Source organism: Schistocerca serialis, chromosome 2 (assembly GCF_023864345.2).
Source record: "Schistocerca serialis cubense isolate TAMUIC-IGC-003099 chromosome 2, iqSchSeri2.2, whole genome shotgun sequence".
Taxonomy (NCBI): domain Eukaryota; kingdom Metazoa; phylum Arthropoda; class Insecta; order Orthoptera; family Acrididae; genus Schistocerca; species Schistocerca serialis.
This window is the reverse complement of record NC_064639.1, coordinates 583,113,509-583,132,078: the sequence shown is the minus strand read 5'-3', so window position 1 is coordinate 583,132,078 and position 18,570 is coordinate 583,113,509. Positions and strand designations below refer to the sequence as shown.

The window sequence follows — 18,570 nt, the reverse complement described above, 5'->3', positions numbered from 1 at the left end:
GTAAACAAAAAATACGACTGTACGGTCTTTTCGCGTTTTCTGCTATATTACATAAAGAAAAGTGAAACCTTTAATGGTACACTTAAACGGCTCACTAATACACTTATTTACCACGTAATCAGTACTAATCTATATGTTTTATAATCTAAAATAACTTATCTTTACGAGAACACCAAAACTCGCGCTAGTGTGAGTTGCATCTGTGTGTATATGTGACAGGAGTTGATCCTAAGTGACCAGTCACAATGTGTCCAATCTCATTCAGTGCCTTATCCACCTGTTTAGCTTGTGTGGATTTGCGCCAGACTGTGCTGCATATTCTGCTGCAGAGAAGCATAGTGCCAGGGCAGGTTTATGGAGTACATTAGGCTGTGATCCCCAGGTGGTGGAAGGAAGTTTATGTGTGATGTTGCTGTGAGCAGATATTTTCAGCCTGGGTTGTTGGCAACGATCTTTGAACATGAGGTTACTGTCCAGCTTAACTGTCAGTTATTTTGGAGTATCATAGTGGCATACTTGTTACTCTCTCCACGTAATACTTAACTTCCTCCTGGCTTCCTGGTTTCTCAGATGAAAGGCACAGACCTGCATCTTTTTGGCATTTGGCTTCAGGTGGTTATCATCGTAATACTTGCTGATACCCTCGAGGGCTGCTGTCAGTTTCGTCTCCACTCCTCCAAAGATTTTGCCTTGAACTGCAGTTGCTGTGTCATCTGCATAGGTAACTATCCTTGTTTGAGGGTTGATTGGTTGGTCATTAATGTAGATGATGAACAGCATTGGTGCCAGTACACAGCCTGGAGGGAGACCATTCTTCAAGGTCCCGCATCGGGTCTTCCTGTTACTCAGACTGACAAAAAACCTCCAGTTTTGCAGCAAACACTGGATGACTTATGTTAGGTGGTCGTCTTTTGTAAATGAATATAACTTTATAATCAATTTCTTGTGGTTGACAGTGTCATGTACTGCTGAAAGATTTCATGCTTGAGATATGGAATATGAAACAATCAGGTGTACCCTGGACAATGTTAGGAGGAACTCTAGCAGCAGATCCTTCCACCACCAAGAGTAAGATCAAGAAATAAGAATGCTGAATTCAGGTGAACGTAGCTTTGCACTCAGTCATTATTAAGAAGATACGAACAAAGAGGTATTGTCAGCCTCATTCGGAAGGGATACATACATTTAAAAAATTAATATTCTAAAGATTTACTGTGATAGGCATTTTGAAGCTAAACTGATGTAAATTTGTGGAAAACTAATGCTGCTAATTTTGAGTAACTAGATGCATTATTAAGTCTCATGAACTCTGAATTGATTGAAACAATAACTAGAAGTGATTACAATTTAAATGGTGTAGACAATACAGATGTAGAACCACATTAAAACAGTTGTCATTTCATGTATTATAACTCCCCTACTCTAACTATATTTGAGAATATTTATTTAAGTGCTCCCTCCCTGTCATAGGGTACAGTCTTGAGCCACAGCTTCTGAGTTACATTCATCGTGGTTCTTAAAACAACAAAGCTGGGAAAATCAACATGACAATGAGAGGCATAGCAGTTCAGGAATTTTGGAACTTATATATAGACACAAATCCAAAAAGACTGCACATAACATATGACATATACCAAAAAAATGATTGTCATTTTTAAAGTAAGAACCAATTGGTAATGGAGTAAGAGAAATTTTATTTACGAATGTAACTTAAATCACAAATGACAATATCCAATTTTTTTCACTTTTCGGCATAGTTACATGAACATTTAAACATTTGTCAAGTCATGGCACCAGCTTTTGGACTGCATCAAAGAACTTACCTCCTGACTGTTAAACCAGTTAGTAACTGTTCCTTTCAACATGTCATCATTTTCCAAGTGCTTTCCATCAAGAAATCGCTTCAGTTTTGGAAACAGATGATAGTCTGATGATGCTAAGTCAGGGCTGTGTGGGGTATCATTCAGTAATTCCCAATGAAACTTGTCCAGTTGTGTCTTCGTTCTTGCTGCAGTGTGAGGCCAAATATTTTTGTTAAGCAGGATGATGCTGCAAGAGAACAGTCCCTGCCAGCAATTTTGAATAGTGCACCTAAGCTTTTTTAATGTTTCACTTGGCAAAAAGCGTGTCAGAGGAATGCCTTTCCGGTCCGTGTTTAATGTTGTCTCTTGTATTTCATTTTTTTTTTTTTTTTTCAGAGAGTTTAAATGATGCCACTCACGGAATGTTTGAATGATGCCATTCACTGCATTGACATTTATTCTCTGAAGTGTAGTGCGAAATCCACGTTTCATCACTGGTCACTGTGTGACCCACGAGCTCATCACTATTTTTATAATGGCGCCCCAAACCGGACAAAAAATATGCCATTCACTTTGTTTTGTATTGTTCTGCCAACATTTTTGGCACCAATCTCGCACACATTTTTTGTTGCGAAGTTTGTCAGTAACAGTAGGATAAACTACTCATCTTGAAACTTGCGGAATTTCTGAGGCAGCGTGTCAGTAGTAAAATGCCTGTTTTGACGAATTGCTCATCAACTTTTTGTGTCACGTCTTCATTCATGACAGTAGGCCGTCCAGATTGTTCTCCATCATGAACAGTTGTCCTTCCTTCATTAAACAGCCTACACCATTTACACACGTTTTCATCATTCATTACACCTGCATCATAAACTTCAGCAAGCTGCCAGTGAATTTCAGCAGGACAAACTTGTTTTGGATTTAAAAAACTGATTGACATGGCAATAAACGAAGCAGTATAACTATACAACCAACACCAGCAGAGACGTGAAATGTAATGGTGACATAGTGAGAAACTAGCCGAGCGTGGCAGACTGTGAATGGATGTCGCGTGGCAGGATGCCTGGACGCAGTACGCTATCGGTTCTTACTTTAAAAATGACCCTAGTAGTATATCCTTCAATTTAGTCAAAATCTATTTTAAAAACTATTAACATAAAAAATTAGCCTGTTGTAATAGATTAAATCTATCGAAGCACTTAGTGCAAATGACATCAGAATACCATCTAAAACTAAGAGACGACTCACTTGACATTAAATCATTGTTGTTGTGGTCTTTAGTCCAGAGACTGTTTTGATGCAGCTCTCCATGTTACTCTATCCTGTGCAAGCTTCATCATCTCCAAGTACCTACTTCAACCTACATCCTTCGAAATCTGCTTAGTGTATTCATGTCTTGGTATCCCTCTATGATTTTTACCCTCCACACTGCTCTCTAATACTAAATTGGCAATCCCTTGATGCCTCAGAACATGTCCTAAATGATTACAAGATTAAACTGCACAAAAAAATTATTGTAAAATCCTAGGCGAGGTCATCATAGCATTGAACTATATGTTCCTCAAAGAACAAAATGAGATAAGAACTTTGCAAAACATAGTAAACAGTAATATAAAAGTAGCCCATGTTAGTATAAAGGAAATGCAGTGAAATTACGGAAATGAAGACCAGAAAAACTACAGTGGAAAATAAATTTATGGAAGATGTTGAAAGTGACCCCTGCAACATCTGTCACAATTGTGCCTATTCAGGTAAACCTGGTGCGAAGTTCGGATATCGATGGCAGCAACATCACAACTAATGTTGTCTTTCAGTGTGTGGATTTGTTTCATGGACCTTGCTCTTCAAGTGGCCTCATAGGAAAAGAATCACATATTGTTACATCCGGCAAACATGGTGGTTGTAAGTGGTTGCTGAGAGTTCGTTCCTCATTCAACATGGACTTGTTCCAGGAATCCCTTATCTTGTTGGAAGTAGTAGTATTGTATTTCCTATTCAGCGAGTTGAACACAAAATGTATCAAAAATTTCCATATATGCACCCATGTTGAAGGTAGAGTCAAAAAATATCAGTCCAGTGATCTGCTACACCACACCAAACACAGATTTTTTTTTTCATCGTGGAGTGCTGACACACAGTGTTCCGGTGCCCATTGCCCAGTGTCTCACATTCTGTGAATTCACATGACTGGAAAGATGAAACCATGCTTCATCACTCGTGATGTAATGGAAAGGATCTAACAGACCATTGTTGATGTTATTCAAAAGCCACATGCACTAATCTACACATAACTGCTGCACAACCATCACACGGTATGGCTTCAAATTAATCCGCTGGCAACTCCTCCTACTTATATGCACCTGTTGGGCCAATTTATGTGTAGATTTGTTTGGACCCTGAATAATTCTTCAGCACATGTCTGCAGTAAGTTACAGTGTGTGAACTGAAGGAATTCCTTGTCATTTTAAATTTTGCACAGATCTGTAGATGCACCAGTTTTTATACAGACTATGTATTGTTCTCTGTGGTGGTACTCTTCTGTCTGGATACTTGACCCCGAAAATTTTGCAAGTTTCCTGAATCAAATATATTTTCACATATGCTTCCCCAATTTCAATTCTTTCTTCTATCATAAAAGTTATTTTGCAAGCCACAAAGAGAAATGTGTAACATCGCTGATGAAGTGAACTGAAATGCTGACAAAAGAATGCTAACAGTTGATTATTGCATAAAACTGTCCATTGTTGTAGCTGTTTATCAATTTCAGAAGTTGAAATATTTGTTCGTGTCCAAAGAGGTGGTTGGCTACTTTCTACTGCACTGCTCCAGTTGATCTGTGAAATGAGAACCTTTTTTTAATGTACACTCCTGGAAATTGAAATAAGAACACCGTGAACTCATTGTCCCAGGAAGGGGAAACCTTATTGACACATTCCTGGGGTCAGATACATCACATGACCACACTGACAGAACCACAGACACATAGACACAGTCAACAGAGCATGCACAATGTCGGCACTAGTACAGTGTATATCCACCTTTCGCAGCAATGCAGGCTGCTATTCTCCCATGGAGACGATCGTAGAGATGCTGGATGTAGTCCTGTGGAACGGCTTGCCATGCCATTTCCACCTGGCGCCTCGTTGGAGCAGCGTTCGTGCTGGACGTGCAGACCGAGTGAGACGACGCTTCATCCAGTCTCAAACATGCTCAATGGGGGACAGATCCGGAGATCTTGCTGGCCAGGGTAGTTGACTTACACCTTCTAGAGCACGCTGGGGGGCACGGGATACATGCGGACGTGCATTGTCCTGTTGGAACAGCAAGTTCCCTTGCCGGTCTAGGAATGGTAGAACGATGGGTTCGATGACGGTTTGGATGTACCGTGCACTATTCAGTGTCCCCTCGACGATCACCAGTGGTGTACGGCCAGTGTAGGAGATTGCTCCCCACACCATGATGCCGGGTGTTGGCCCTGTGTGCCTCGGTCGTATGCAGTCTTGATTGTGGTGCTCACCTGCACGGCGCCAAACACGCATACGACCATCATTGGCACCAAGGCAGAAGCGACTCTCATCGCTGAAGACGACACGTCTCCATTCGTCCCCCCATTCACGCCTGTCGCGACACCACTGGAGGCGGGCTGCACGATGTTGGGGCGTGAGCGGAAGACGGCCTAACGGTGTGCGGGACCGTAGCCCAGCTTCATGGAGACGGTTGCGAATGGTCCTCGCCGATACCCCAGGAGCAACAGTGTCCCTAATTTGCTGGGAAGTGGCGGTGCGGTCCCCTACGGCACTGCGTAGGATCCTACGGTCTTGGCGTGCATCCGTGCGTCGCTGCGGTCCGGTCCCAGGTCGACGGGCACGTGCACCTTCCGCCGACCACTGGCGACAACATCGATGTACTGTGGAGACCTCAAGCCCCACGTGTTGAGCAATTCGGCGGTACATCCACCCAGCCTCCCGCATGCCCACTGTACGCCCTCGCTCAAAGTCCGTCATGCTACCAGTGTTAAAGACTGCGATGGAGCTCCGTATGCCACGGCAAACTGGCTGACACTGACGGCGGCGGTGCACAAATGCTGCGCAGCTAGCGCCATTCGACGGTCAACACCGCGGTTCCTGGTGTGTCCGCTGTGCCGTGCGTGTGATCATTGCTTGTACAGCCCTCTCGCAGTGTCCGGAGCAAGTATGGTGGGTCTGACACACCGGTGTCAATGTGTTCTTTTTTCCATTTCCAGGAGTGTATGTAGTAATTGATAACAAATAGGCCCAAGTCAAGCGCATGTCTGATAATTTAGTATTGATCAATTTGTTAAAGTATTGCCTAATTGAGTGTTCCAAAGGAAGTGAGATGAAATCGAACAAGATCCCAAAAATCTGACGAGAGCTTAATTATCAGACACCATTAACATGAGCTTCATAATATTTTAGGTACTTATGTTTCGAATCTCTTTGTGGACAGATAGGCTTAAATAATGTTATTGTCAATAATAAGGAAATTCTGTTTATGCAGTAGTTGTCAGCATTTCTGAGCAAGTTTCGTGTTACAGAATTTTCTAACATTGGTACAGAAATATACTCAGTGACAAAAAAGTTTGATTTTCAAATCCTCCATGATGGAAGATACACTAGAACAAATAAATTGAAAATTATAACAGAAATTACTGGTTGGAATAGCACACAAAAAGGAAAGGCAACCGCACATCTATAGTGAACTGATGTGCAGAACGTAGATAGAACAATCTAATGAGCTCATGCTCTTTCTCTAGTAAAAATATAAACATTCTCTCTCTCTCTCTCTCTCTCTCTCTCTCTCTCTCTCTCTCTCTCTCTCTCTCCCCCCCTCCCTCCCCCTCTCTCTCCCCCATCCCTCGCCCCTCCTCTCTCCCTCTCTCTCTCTCTCTCTCTCTCTCTCTCTCTCTCTCTCTCTCCCTCTCTCCCTCTCTCCCTCCCCCCCTCCTCCTCTCTCTCTCTCTCTTGCTCTCTCTCTCTCTCTCTCTCTCTCTCTCTCTCTCTCTCTCTCTCACACACACACACACACACACACACACACACACACTCTTTCGAGTAAGTTACTGTCAGTACTGTTTTCTATTATGGATTTCTATGCTCTGCACATCAGTCCACTATAGGTGAGTGGTTGCCTTTCCTTTATTTGCCATAAATTAAAAAACTATGAGGAATATTTTGTCACTTTTCAGTGTTTAATTTTTTTATGTGAATGCCACAAAACGAATTTGAGATATCGCACAATACCAAATCCAACTCTTAAAGATCCCATGACCATCATTGTGTTTCCCGCTTTCCTAGTATTTACCCTGTCTGGCGCTTTTGTGTTTTGGCAAGATTATTCTTTATTTAACACTGCTGCTGGATATTCTGTTTGCTACCACCATCATCAGTTAACCTAATGGAGGGAAGTAGTGTACACCATTGGTCTGTGAAATGTGTAAAGATTGTCCTCTGTGTTACTGCATTTTAATTACTTGATAATTATATTTTCTGAGGCGGTGATGAGAGACCAGTCCAGACAAACATGGGAAGCCACCAAAAAAACAATACTCAGTTTTGCCGCTGTAACAGACAAACAGTTGTTAATCTGCTTTGTGGATTCAGTCTGGGCCTGGCTCCCCCCCCCCCTCCCCCCCCCCCCCCCCCCCCCCGACTCATAATCTAGTGCACTGTACAATGAGCTGTGTTAGGTCATGCCCATTGGCACATGTAACTGATGTAAATAAAGAATGATTAGTGCTAAATGTTGTTACTTATTCAGTTTCTTCATTTATTTCTTCAGTCATATTTCACTCTGAATTATGATACCTTTGGCAAAAGAATTTTGCCTAGCGGCAGAGAAATAACTTTGAACATTGTTACACTATATAGTTCATAATTATATGTTAATGTAAGATTTTTTAAACATATATTACATCCTCACTTAAAATCCTTACAATTTTGAGATGCATTCTATTGCTCATAGTCATATCATAATTAGTACAGCCAGCACAGATTTCAGTGTCTCAGTTCATATTTTTTAGTTTCAGGACCAGAGTTTAAATTACAAGTGATTATGAATAGGGCATCAGTGCAATGTATGCTTGATGTAGTGCACTTTTTAAGAATGAGAAGGCATGCTCAACAAAGGATAAGGTAAGAGATAGTCATTTATCCCATGTATTGTTTTATATTCATATGCAATATATTAGATGTATTTTGATGCAGCTGGTGTTATTATTATTATTATTATTATTATTATTATTATTAACATTTTCAGTGGTGTGGTAATTGAGCTGGACTTTCTCCATATTTCGTTAGCAGCTCAGTTTTGTTCTGCATATTTTACTTCAATCTTATATGCCGAATTATGGTGTCACGAAAAGCTGGGGTAAGTTATGCACTTGTTTATAGTAATTCTTTATGTTCTTTCATATTACAGCAAAATATAAAATTTAATCATGGTGTAGTAAATGGAAAAAACAAGCTGACAGTCGTAAATCATATACCAGATGGTTTAGGTTAGTGTTTTTCCTCTTACGTGGATCTTATTCACAACTACTATCAGTGATATGAAATGTGTCAATAGTGTTGCAAATAAGATAGAATTTCTCTCTGAAAATATGACTATATTCTGGTCACTTATGTAACTGGATTTTTTTAATCTTAATCTACAGCAAAATTTGTTAAATATAATCAAGCCACATATTACGTACTATCTATTCACTATTCCCAAGGGAGGTAGTCAAATATTTTTATGGCTGCATACTTTTCTCCTTCCTGTGTAGAAGTGTTATACATATAAGTGCTACTGTTATTTTAAAAATTGTGCCTGAGGCTGACATTATGCCTAATTTTACAAACAGCTGCCTGCATAAATTTCAAGGATATTATCCTTTTAGAATGTTTCTGGCCAATGACTACTTAATGTCTGTATGTGAATTGCCCCAGAAAAATATTCCATACACCATCAATGAATGAAGTTAACAAAGTAAGCTAAGTTTTTGATACCTTCATTACCAAAATCACCAATTACATGTAGAGCAATTGTTGTTGAAATTAAGCATTTGAGATGTGTAATACGTGATTTCTGTTTTGTGTGTTGATATTCCAGTTCCTATGGATTTATTTATTGATTGTCATTTTTATTTGTAGTTCACTGTTGCTGTTTGAGTTTACATATTGTCATTTTGCCATAGTGAGTGGAGCTGTGGACACCAGAAAATGGAGTGCCAAGTGGGGAAATCAGGAAATTTCCAACATATTCTTCTGTTTGAGTTCAGTAGAGGAGTGACAGCAATGCAGGCAGCCAGAAACATTTGTACCACATGTGGGGATAATGCCACTAGACAGAGCATGTCAAGAAAATTATTTTCTGATTTACAAGAGGATCGTTTTGACATTAGTGACTCTCCACATTCAGGAAGACCTTTGGGGTTTGATGAAGATCATTTAAATGCATTAATCAACAATGATCCAAGTCAGTGTACTCGAGAACTGGCAAATATGATGAACTGCGATCATTCCACTACCGTATGGTGTTTGCATGCTATTGGGAAGGTTCAAAAATTGGGTGCCTGTATACCACAAGCTCCAAGCCAAAATCAAAACAATCTGTGAGTGGCCTTATTTGCATCCTTGAGTACTCATTATCAATTGCCTTGTGAACAACACCGACCATTACTCTTCTGTATTGTTACTGTCGACGAGAAATGGTGTCTTTATGCTAACATAAGGAAAAGAAAGGAAAGGTTGAGAAAGGAAAAAGAAAGAAATGGTTGAGCCTAAACAAAGCAGCAACTCCTCATTTGAAGACCCGTGTGTATCCACAAAAGGTAACGTTTTGCATCTAGTGAAACGGTGACAGTGTGGTGTATTACAAATTGCTTCCCCAAGGTGTAACCATCACTGCTGACATTTGTTGTCAACAACTGAGATGCCATACACAGACAATCCAAGAACAATGACGAGGAAGACTGCATGAAGTGATGCTACTTCATAATAACATACACCTGCTTTCTGCTAGACTGACAAAAAACAAAAGTTACCCCAGCATTGTCAGACACTTGTAAATAGTGAAAGAGAATATTTTAGTATGACTAAAGTCTCTGTGATATGTATCTGCTGTGTTTACTAAATGTATGGAAAAACACTATGAACTTATGCGCCATTCCAATGTGTTATATTCCCCCAAAACTTATAACAACAAAGTTAATTGTGAAAAAGTTTGATAGTTATTAGTATTTCTCTTACTGCGCTTCTTAAAGAAGTGTGTAACAATGACATACTTAAGTCTCCTTACCCTGTTAATGTCATGTGTTACACATTATGGCCGAGTGCTGTAGCAGTATTAAAACAACATGGCTGTAATATTTTAAAAAGAGTTCTTTTCATAGTGTGACTACAACTGTAAGTGTCCATTTTCACAAAATAAAGAAAGTCGCAAGAATTTCTGAGCCAATAATGTTTTATTACTTACAAATGGTTTCGGTATAATATAATTTCACCTTCCGGCACATACTGTAACAATGGAAACAATCTGTTACAGTTATAGATAAGCAGTCATTCAAATATGAAAAATGTAACAGCAAACTGATAACTGGGCATTCCTCGCATAAAGAATATAAGAACTGATGTTGTCTTCCACTCTACATTATCTATAGAGGAAAAGGTTCCGTGTCACACTTTATGAAATAGAGAACCTAAGAAGTTACCAAAACACAAAAATCTGTCAGAAAAATCACCATCTGTAGAATCATGTACCATCTAAAAAATATTAAAAAGATGTACTTGGCCTCACAATAGGTGAAGGACACTGATATATGATTCCTGCACCAAACACCGTCTTGCTTGTCTGCCTGTACTAATAGGAAAACTGTGAACAGCTGAGGGGAGAGACGAGTGAGGTCACATGCCAGGCATGATGCAAAGGCAGTTGTTGCTTGCAGTCATGGTAGGTGGAAAATTTAAAATTCTGAGCTGGAAAAAAAGAAAAAGAAAGAAAAAAAAAAAAAAAAGAATATGGATACTCTAACCACGGTGGGGGGGGGGGGGGGGGGTCATGTACATCTAGATATACAATTCAAAGGTGTGTGACCACCACTTTAAATAGTTTTATAGAAGAACATCAGGCCAGTTATCAAAATTACAATTAAAAGAGGAAATGCTCCACACACCAGCATAGTCAAAAATTGAAAAAAACCTAACTTAAGCTTTAGGCTGAAGTATGTCATAATTAGCTAAAATATTTCTGTGTACAAATCTGTGCATTCATTAATAGTTCCAGAAGGGTGAGAGTGGAGACTGCTTACAATTTCTATCTCTTCAAGGATATTAAATGTGTGACCATTACCTGCAGTGTGCAAGACTACCAAATTATCATTAATGTGTTGTAATTCAAGCTGATTATCAATCAGATGCAAGGTCAGAGCATGGAATTAGCAACACCTGTATGTTCTTTAAATCTAGTATGAAAGTTCCTTCCCATTCGACCAATATATCTGCTATTACGCATCTGTCGTGCATTAAAAAAAATATAATATACACCAGGATTAGAAAATAAGTACTTCTTATATGCTTTATAATTTATTAGCCTAGTGACTAAACAAAATATGCTGAGACAATATTAGCTATCAGAATTCGTCTTCCAATCTCCTCAGATGCACATCCATGATATGGGATCCTAAAGAACCTAATATTACCCTTTTGTTCGCTGGGAGTGGAGTGATGTTGCATGTTTCGGCCACTTTCATTCATATCCTCTTATTCTGCTTATCAACCATAGTTGCAGAGTAATTATTCTGTCCAGCAGTATATCTAATAATACCCAATTTCCTATCAGTCCCTCGGACTAAAGCAGAAGACAATTTAATATGCCAAGGAGGGACCAAAGGCAGTAATTTTGTACTTGTGTGGCTGGTTAGAACCTGTGTGCAGGACTGAGTTAGTAATGGACTCCTTTCTATGTATGTCATTTTCTGTTCTATTACCATTTAATATGATCGTCAAATCTAAGTACAGTCAAATCCTATTAATCTGATGTTGAACTGTAAAACTAGTCTTCCCAAGGATGCATTTAGTTTTTTGTGCAATTGTTGCATTCTTATTCAGCAACCTCATAGAGTTCAAAAACATCATCTACACAATGTTTTCGACATATACTCATACTAGCATCACCCATATGTGTCTTAAAAACTTTTCCTCAAAATGTGAATAAAAATGTTCCCCAGTATGCATCCTAACTGAGAGCCCATAGCCAATTCTTGTTGCTGCCAGTACACTTGATCACCACGTTTGAAATAATTAAAACTCAAAACCAGTGCCAAAATACTAATAACCTCAAATTCATCAGGTTGTCTGCCAATGAACCTACTAAGATTTTCAAAAACAATGTCACAAACCTTATCTTCAGCGACATTAATGTACATATTACAAACATCAAATGTTGTCATTTCAGTACCTACTGGGATTGTAATGTTCTTATAGTTTAATGTTCTTATAGTATGTGATTAATGCTTCCCCATTTTTAGCACTCTGGTCTCCTTAAACTAGTAATACAATTTAAGAAACCTACAATAAATTTTCAAGTTTATAACCTACACCACCTTGTGCATTAATAGTCAGTCTTGCTAAGTGATCAGGCTTAGAGAACTTGATCGTGGCTTGAACTTCAGGTGCTTTTGGATTCATAATGAGAAACTGTTTCTTTCTTATTCCTTCCAAAAAGATTTTAGTTTCTTTTAGTGCTTTCTGTAGTTCATCAGAATACTTTTTTGTTTACTTCTCTGAAAGAAACTATAGTGCTTTGGTCAGTGTCATGTGGTGTCCAAAATAGAAATACAAACTTGTAACCATTATAACCAGAATAGTTCAAGATTGTGTCCAGCTCATCAAAGAGCTCATTCAAAGATTTTTAGCCCCAGGCTACTGTTATCTGCTCAATTCTACCATTTTCAATCCCACTGAGAGTAAGCTGAAATGCAACCAATACATTACCCATGCACATGCAATTCTGACAAGTAATAAAAATGTGCAAAGTTAAAAATTTGATGTGATGGAAAGGAAGAGGTACGATTCCTTTATATCTGTCATTTTAACAGCAGGGTATTTTCTTTCCCCCATCTGAAATGCTGTGAAGTGAATTTCACTAAATGATTAGGTGGTCTGCTAACTGAACTTCACTATATTACCTTGAACGTCTAGCGTCCCAGAGAAAAACCACTTACAAGTGTTAAGAAGAAAGTGCTACAACCAATGCTGTGCTTCATTTCTGTTGTTCCCCACTATTTTTACAAAAATTTGCAAAATGCATCTTGGAGTGCTGGAGATCGTATTGATGAAACAATGTCATTAGATCAGCATGACCCCTCAAAACTGTATTTAAAATGTACAAGATACTGTCACTTACTAGTATGCAGCACAATCAAAATTGAATGAAACACGGTTGTTCAATGGGTGACAACTGTGATGAAACAGTGTTGTAGATCGGTTTTCATTACACTTATTTGTAATGACCATAATTTTGTCAACTTGATAATGTGTGTTATTAGTTTGTAAATAAAATAAGTAGTATTGAATATATAACAGAAGTCTGTTGCACGCGATTTACTATTCTCAATTCACAACTAATTATTAAAAAAGGCTTTAGAGCTAAATATCTTCAAACAGACAATTCGTTGTTAGTTCATTTTGGCATATGACCCTCTGATTATGGGTAAAACATATTTATGTGGGACATTTTTTCACATGCTTTCTAACATCATCAGGAAGGCAGATCAGTCTGTAGCAATTGGAAGTTAGGAGATTTTTATCTTCAGTCATTTTCAAGTTAACCATATTTGACTTTTTTCCAAATATCAAGTATTCTTCCCTAATCCTTTTTTCTTTTTCTTCTTCTTCTTCTTCTTCTTCTTCTTCTTCTTCCTTCCACACAGAGCCCTTTGAGTTCCAGTCCAACTACTTGTTAAAACCACATCACATTGCCAGTAGGAATCATTCACAATGCTTTTACAACAGTGGAAAGCTTGTACCAACTAGTCAGAAAAATATAGACGGTTAGCTCGTACTGTACACTGTCTTAACAATACTGAGAACCATTCACCTGTGCATATCACAACTGTAACCCACCTGCTATGGAGCTCCCTACCGAATCAACACGAAGTCCACCAGAATAACAAAATAAAATTTCACATAGCTTGAAATCTATGTTTTGTGCTTTTAATTACTTGTTTCCATCTACTAATTTTAACTTCTTGATTAACTCTTTAGAATGGGATATACTCAGCTGAGGACAACACATACTAGTCACAAGGCAATGTAGGCATTTGTTCTCTGAGTAGTAGAAATACACAATGTTACAGGCTATCAAAAACTCACCATTGAGAGCCAAGAAAAACAGTTTTGTCCTGTATTCAGCCAGTTAAATAGCTTTTCCCCTGTCAGTTTGCCATGTGGCAGTGGCCAGCAACCCATCTCTTTTGGCATTCTGTGTCTGGCATCCACTTGTACTGATGCAAGTAGTTTTGTAGATGAACATCACTATTCATCTCAAATTGTGATGGATTGTTTATGATGAATCTCTTTAGGAAATGTACATGTTATGAAGGTATATATTACTTGAGAAGGAATTTTTTCAAAATTCCGCCTGTGTGGGTGTGAAATAGAGGATGAAAGGGTTTTTGAAAATATGTCACTACTAATGCAGTTCTGAAGCTATAACTACGAAAGTTGATATTTGCTGTCTTGGTCAGAAGTAAAGAAATATGTTTTTCAGCAATTCTGGAAATTTAATTCCTATGGGGTGAAATAATTGGTCAAAATTGCTTTGAAAATTAATCATTATTAAATAATCACTAAGGCATTTTAAAGCTATATCTATGCAAATTCGTGGGTGGCTTCTCTGTTAGGATTTTTTTTTTTTTTATGTATTTGTGTTTCTGGAAATTCAGCTACTAAGGGGGCAAAATAGGGCCTGACTGATTCATTGACTCGTTATCACACACTAAGGACAAAAACTTGAAATTTGGGGAGGGTGATCATCTTATACTGTAGGCATTGTTTAGTAGTGGTCTGTTCAAAATTCCACCCCTAATGGGGTGAAGCACTGGATGAGAGGATGTTTCATCTTATACTTTAGGCATCAAATAATAAGGCATCGTTCAAAATTCCACACCTAATGGGGTGAAGCAATGGATGAGAGGATTTTTTAAAATATGTCATTGTTCAGGCAGTTCTATAGCTAAAAGTACAAAAACTGGTATTTGGTTTCTCAGTCAGAAATTAAAAAAAAACTATTTGATTGAGCATTTTTGGAAATTCAACTACTAAGGGGTGAAATAGTGGCTGAAAGTTATTTTTAAAAATAAATCATTATTAAATTACTAATAAATCATTTTTAATGCTACATCTGTTAGAACTGGTATTTGACTTCTGGGTTAGATATCCAAAATAAAAAGTGTTTTTCATTGTCTTTGGAAAGTCAACCCCTAATAGCCAAATTCGGAAACACAGAAATAGGAGGATTTGTCTTCAGATAAAAAATGTCTTTGTGGGACGCAATTTCTACATGCGTGCGCGCCCACACACACACACACACACACACACACACACACACACATTTTCTTTCTTTTGACTTGTTGGAAGAAATGAATGCATTAGTGCAGAATATAGTGTAAGGATGAACCAGAGAAAAATGAAGGTGGTAAAGAGTACTAGAAAAGAGAAAAGTGACTAGCTTAACAACAAAAAATGGGAACAACACAATGGTGGCAGAAATGAAAATACTCTCCAGAGGAAGTAGGATTGTACAGGATAGCCAAAGGAACAAAGGTACCAGAAGTACTGGCACAAGTGAAGAATCTATTCTTAGATAAAAGAGCTCCGTCGATGCAGAACTGAGGAGGAAGTTCCTGGAAGTGTACACCTGGAACACAGCATTCCATAGAAGTAAAACAGGGATCATGAGAAGTTCAGAGATGATGACACTGGGTGCATTTGAAATGTGTTGCTGTTTAGGAGTGTTAAGAGTGGAAGGAGGAGATAAAGTACTAATATGAATAGGCAATAAAAACATTTGAACAGTACATGTTAACCGGAAAAAGGAACAGATTAATGGGACATCTGCTGAGGTATTTGGAAATAGTTCTGTGGCACCTAAAGAAGCATTAGTGGGGGAGAGGGGGGGTGGGGGGGTGGGGAAGTAATACAGACAGACCAGGATTATAAAATGCAACAAAGATTACAGATGATGTTGGGTTTAATAGTTACCTAACATAAGAGAGGATAAAATGGAGGACACCTTTAAACTAATTAAAAGACTTACGGCTTAAAAAAAACTGGCTTTGTAAAATGTGCCTTTAATGTGTTCTTTTAAATTATTACCTTGTTTCTCTGAGTCTTTCTTATTAGAGGTCTCACATATCAGTTTTGAAATGGCAAACATTTGCAGTTTTATCTCAATGTTTCATACCTTCAACCGACCTTGAAATTTTGTGTGTATCTTACCAATTACAACTTCAACACACATAAATTTGCTTTTAAAATCAGGGTGTTATCAGTAGTAGTTAACCACTCAGCTGTACTCACACACATTCTGTTGGAGTATTGCTGTACTTGGTACCAATGCAAATGGTAGCCAGAGGAATAAGTGCATAAGGTGCCCACTTCACTTTTCTGCATACTTCTCCATGTCATTCTGGCTGTACCCTCAATCAGCAGAAATCAGAAGCCTTCCGGCAATTTCCATATTGCTTTGTTAGGCATATATCCTCTTTTGCTAATTGCCGAGACTCTGTCAACGTAGCAGCCACACCTCCATTGTTAAACATCAGTGACCCACATTGATAGCAGGTTTGTGAACCAAGAAATGTGGTGCCAAATAAACCATGTCAGTGATATGCATCTGTGACTGTTTCATTACGATAGTATGGTGATGGCAGCAAGAGTAAAAATGTCAATATAGCAACATTGCCGTAGCAAATGCTCCTCACTGGTAATTATAAAAGGAGGATTGTGGAAGAATTGACATTTGTCTCTTGGCTGCCACTTTCACTACTTCACAGTATGGCAAAATTTGTGAGATTCAGTCCCCCTTTTGAAAAATATTAAGAAACTCAGAACGTATTCCTCAGGGATCAATGTTGGGTGTGCTCTTTGTTGTGTGTAAATAACCTGCCATTGTACTGGGTAGTTATAATTAAACTTTCACTATTTAAGACATTATAACATGGAAACTAATTACCGTACGAGAACCAAACTTGGTAGTATTAATGTCAAGGGCATGGGGAAGAGAAATAATGGAGAATCAGTTCAGTCGAAACACTTGTAATGTGCTGCTCCAGTATATCACACCATTACATTCCAGTACCATTACTGCTACAAAAGTGGCTCAGTATGGAGCCCATCAGTGTCCAGAATAGTCTGAAAGCGCACGACTGCATTCTGCACAGCAGAACGAAGCATGTCCATAAGTATCCTGACTACCTCTCTTGATATGCTGCACTTCAGATCAGCACATATGACTGTTCCCTTGGTAAACTCTGTCCTTCAGGTAGCCCCATTATCAGAAATCACAGGGAGTGAGATCAGGTGATTGTGCCAGCCAAGCAATTGAAAATGATTGCCTGATAATTCAATCATTTCCAAATGTGTTTAAGAGGAGCAGATGAACTTCACGAGTGATGTATGGGCGGGTCCTATGCTGGCGAAGCATATCGCAGTAACGGGTTCCAGTCACACTGCACGTCTTTGGTCCTTGAGTGCCAAACTATTCAATAAAGAATGGGCCAATGACGAACGTAGCCGTGGAGGTGAAGATCCCCACACTTAACAATTTTGTGTGTTCACCTCACCTGCCAGAGAAAAATGAGCTTCATCTGTCAATAGTATGGTCCAGGGCCAGCCCTCGTCAACTCCAATTCTTGCGATAAAGTGGAGAACCAAATCAATATGGCATTGTGCGTCCTGTGGTGCAATCTGCTATACGATATGGATCTTGTACGGATACCATTTGAGCATGGTTCGAAGTACCTTCTGTACAGTGGACCACAGGATGTTCAACTGTTGTGAAACAGCTTGCACATTGCCTGATCATCAGGAATTGCGTGCAGCATTGTCAGCCATAGCAACAGCAATTTCATCAACCATCTGTGGTACAACTGGTCGTCCGCCTAATTCTGGAGCGAAGTCCAGTTCTCCATTTGATTCGAACTTCGTCATCATGCTCCACACAGCAGCTGGAGAAAGCGGACCCTTCTGTAATCAGTTCAGCTGGTAATATTCTCGAAGTGCAGCTGCAGCATTATTGTTGTTTTGATAATAGAGCTTCACCAATAATGCCCTGCTCCTTTTGTCCAAACTCATGTTGACACGTCAACAAGTGCGCTGTGACCGGTCAGGTGTGTGAGACTAGGAATCTCAATGACTGCCCACAGCACCTGGTGGCCATAATTGGAACTGGACGGTGGTGCTGTGACACATAGAAATCATGTACCCCATACTCTGTACGTTAATGCTACCAAGTTTGTCACTTGTCTGGTAATTCATTTCTCTGTTATAAAGTGTTAAATAGGGAAAGCTTAATTATAATCACCCATATATCAAGAAGTTAAAATAGTTGTTCTTGTGATGATACAAGTAACCGATACACAAAAACATAAGGAAAATTTTCTTTTTATTAACTGGTTTTCTGCAAATATGCTGTCAGTTATGTACTGACTTTACCATACCACTTGAAATAATGCATGAAGGAAAATCGATAGAATGCACAGAATATT

General features: G+C 38.9%; 1 protein-coding gene across 1 annotated transcript in view; it reads left to right on the top strand.

Annotated features, from left to right (window-relative positions):
• Window positions 1-18,570, top strand: part of LOC126456248 (serine-protein kinase ATM-like) — a 445,804-nt gene that overhangs the window by 286,428 nt on the left and 140,806 nt on the right. The window contains exons 32-43 of the mRNA XM_050091998.1: window positions 7,843-7,954; window positions 8,079-8,189; window positions 8,998-9,412; window positions 11,920-12,026; window positions 12,118-12,268; window positions 12,328-12,405; window positions 12,525-12,605; window positions 12,684-12,827; window positions 13,001-13,207; window positions 13,348-13,475; window positions 16,343-16,411; window positions 16,511-16,594. Of these exons, the coding sequence (XP_049947955.1) occupies window positions 7,843-7,954; window positions 8,079-8,189; window positions 8,998-9,412; window positions 11,920-12,026; window positions 12,118-12,268; window positions 12,328-12,405; window positions 12,525-12,605; window positions 12,684-12,827; window positions 13,001-13,207; window positions 13,348-13,475; window positions 16,343-16,411; window positions 16,511-16,594 (1,687 nt within the window). The remainder of the gene's footprint in view (window positions 1-7,842; window positions 7,955-8,078; window positions 8,190-8,997; window positions 9,413-11,919; window positions 12,027-12,117; window positions 12,269-12,327; window positions 12,406-12,524; window positions 12,606-12,683; window positions 12,828-13,000; window positions 13,208-13,347; window positions 13,476-16,342; window positions 16,412-16,510; window positions 16,595-18,570) is intronic.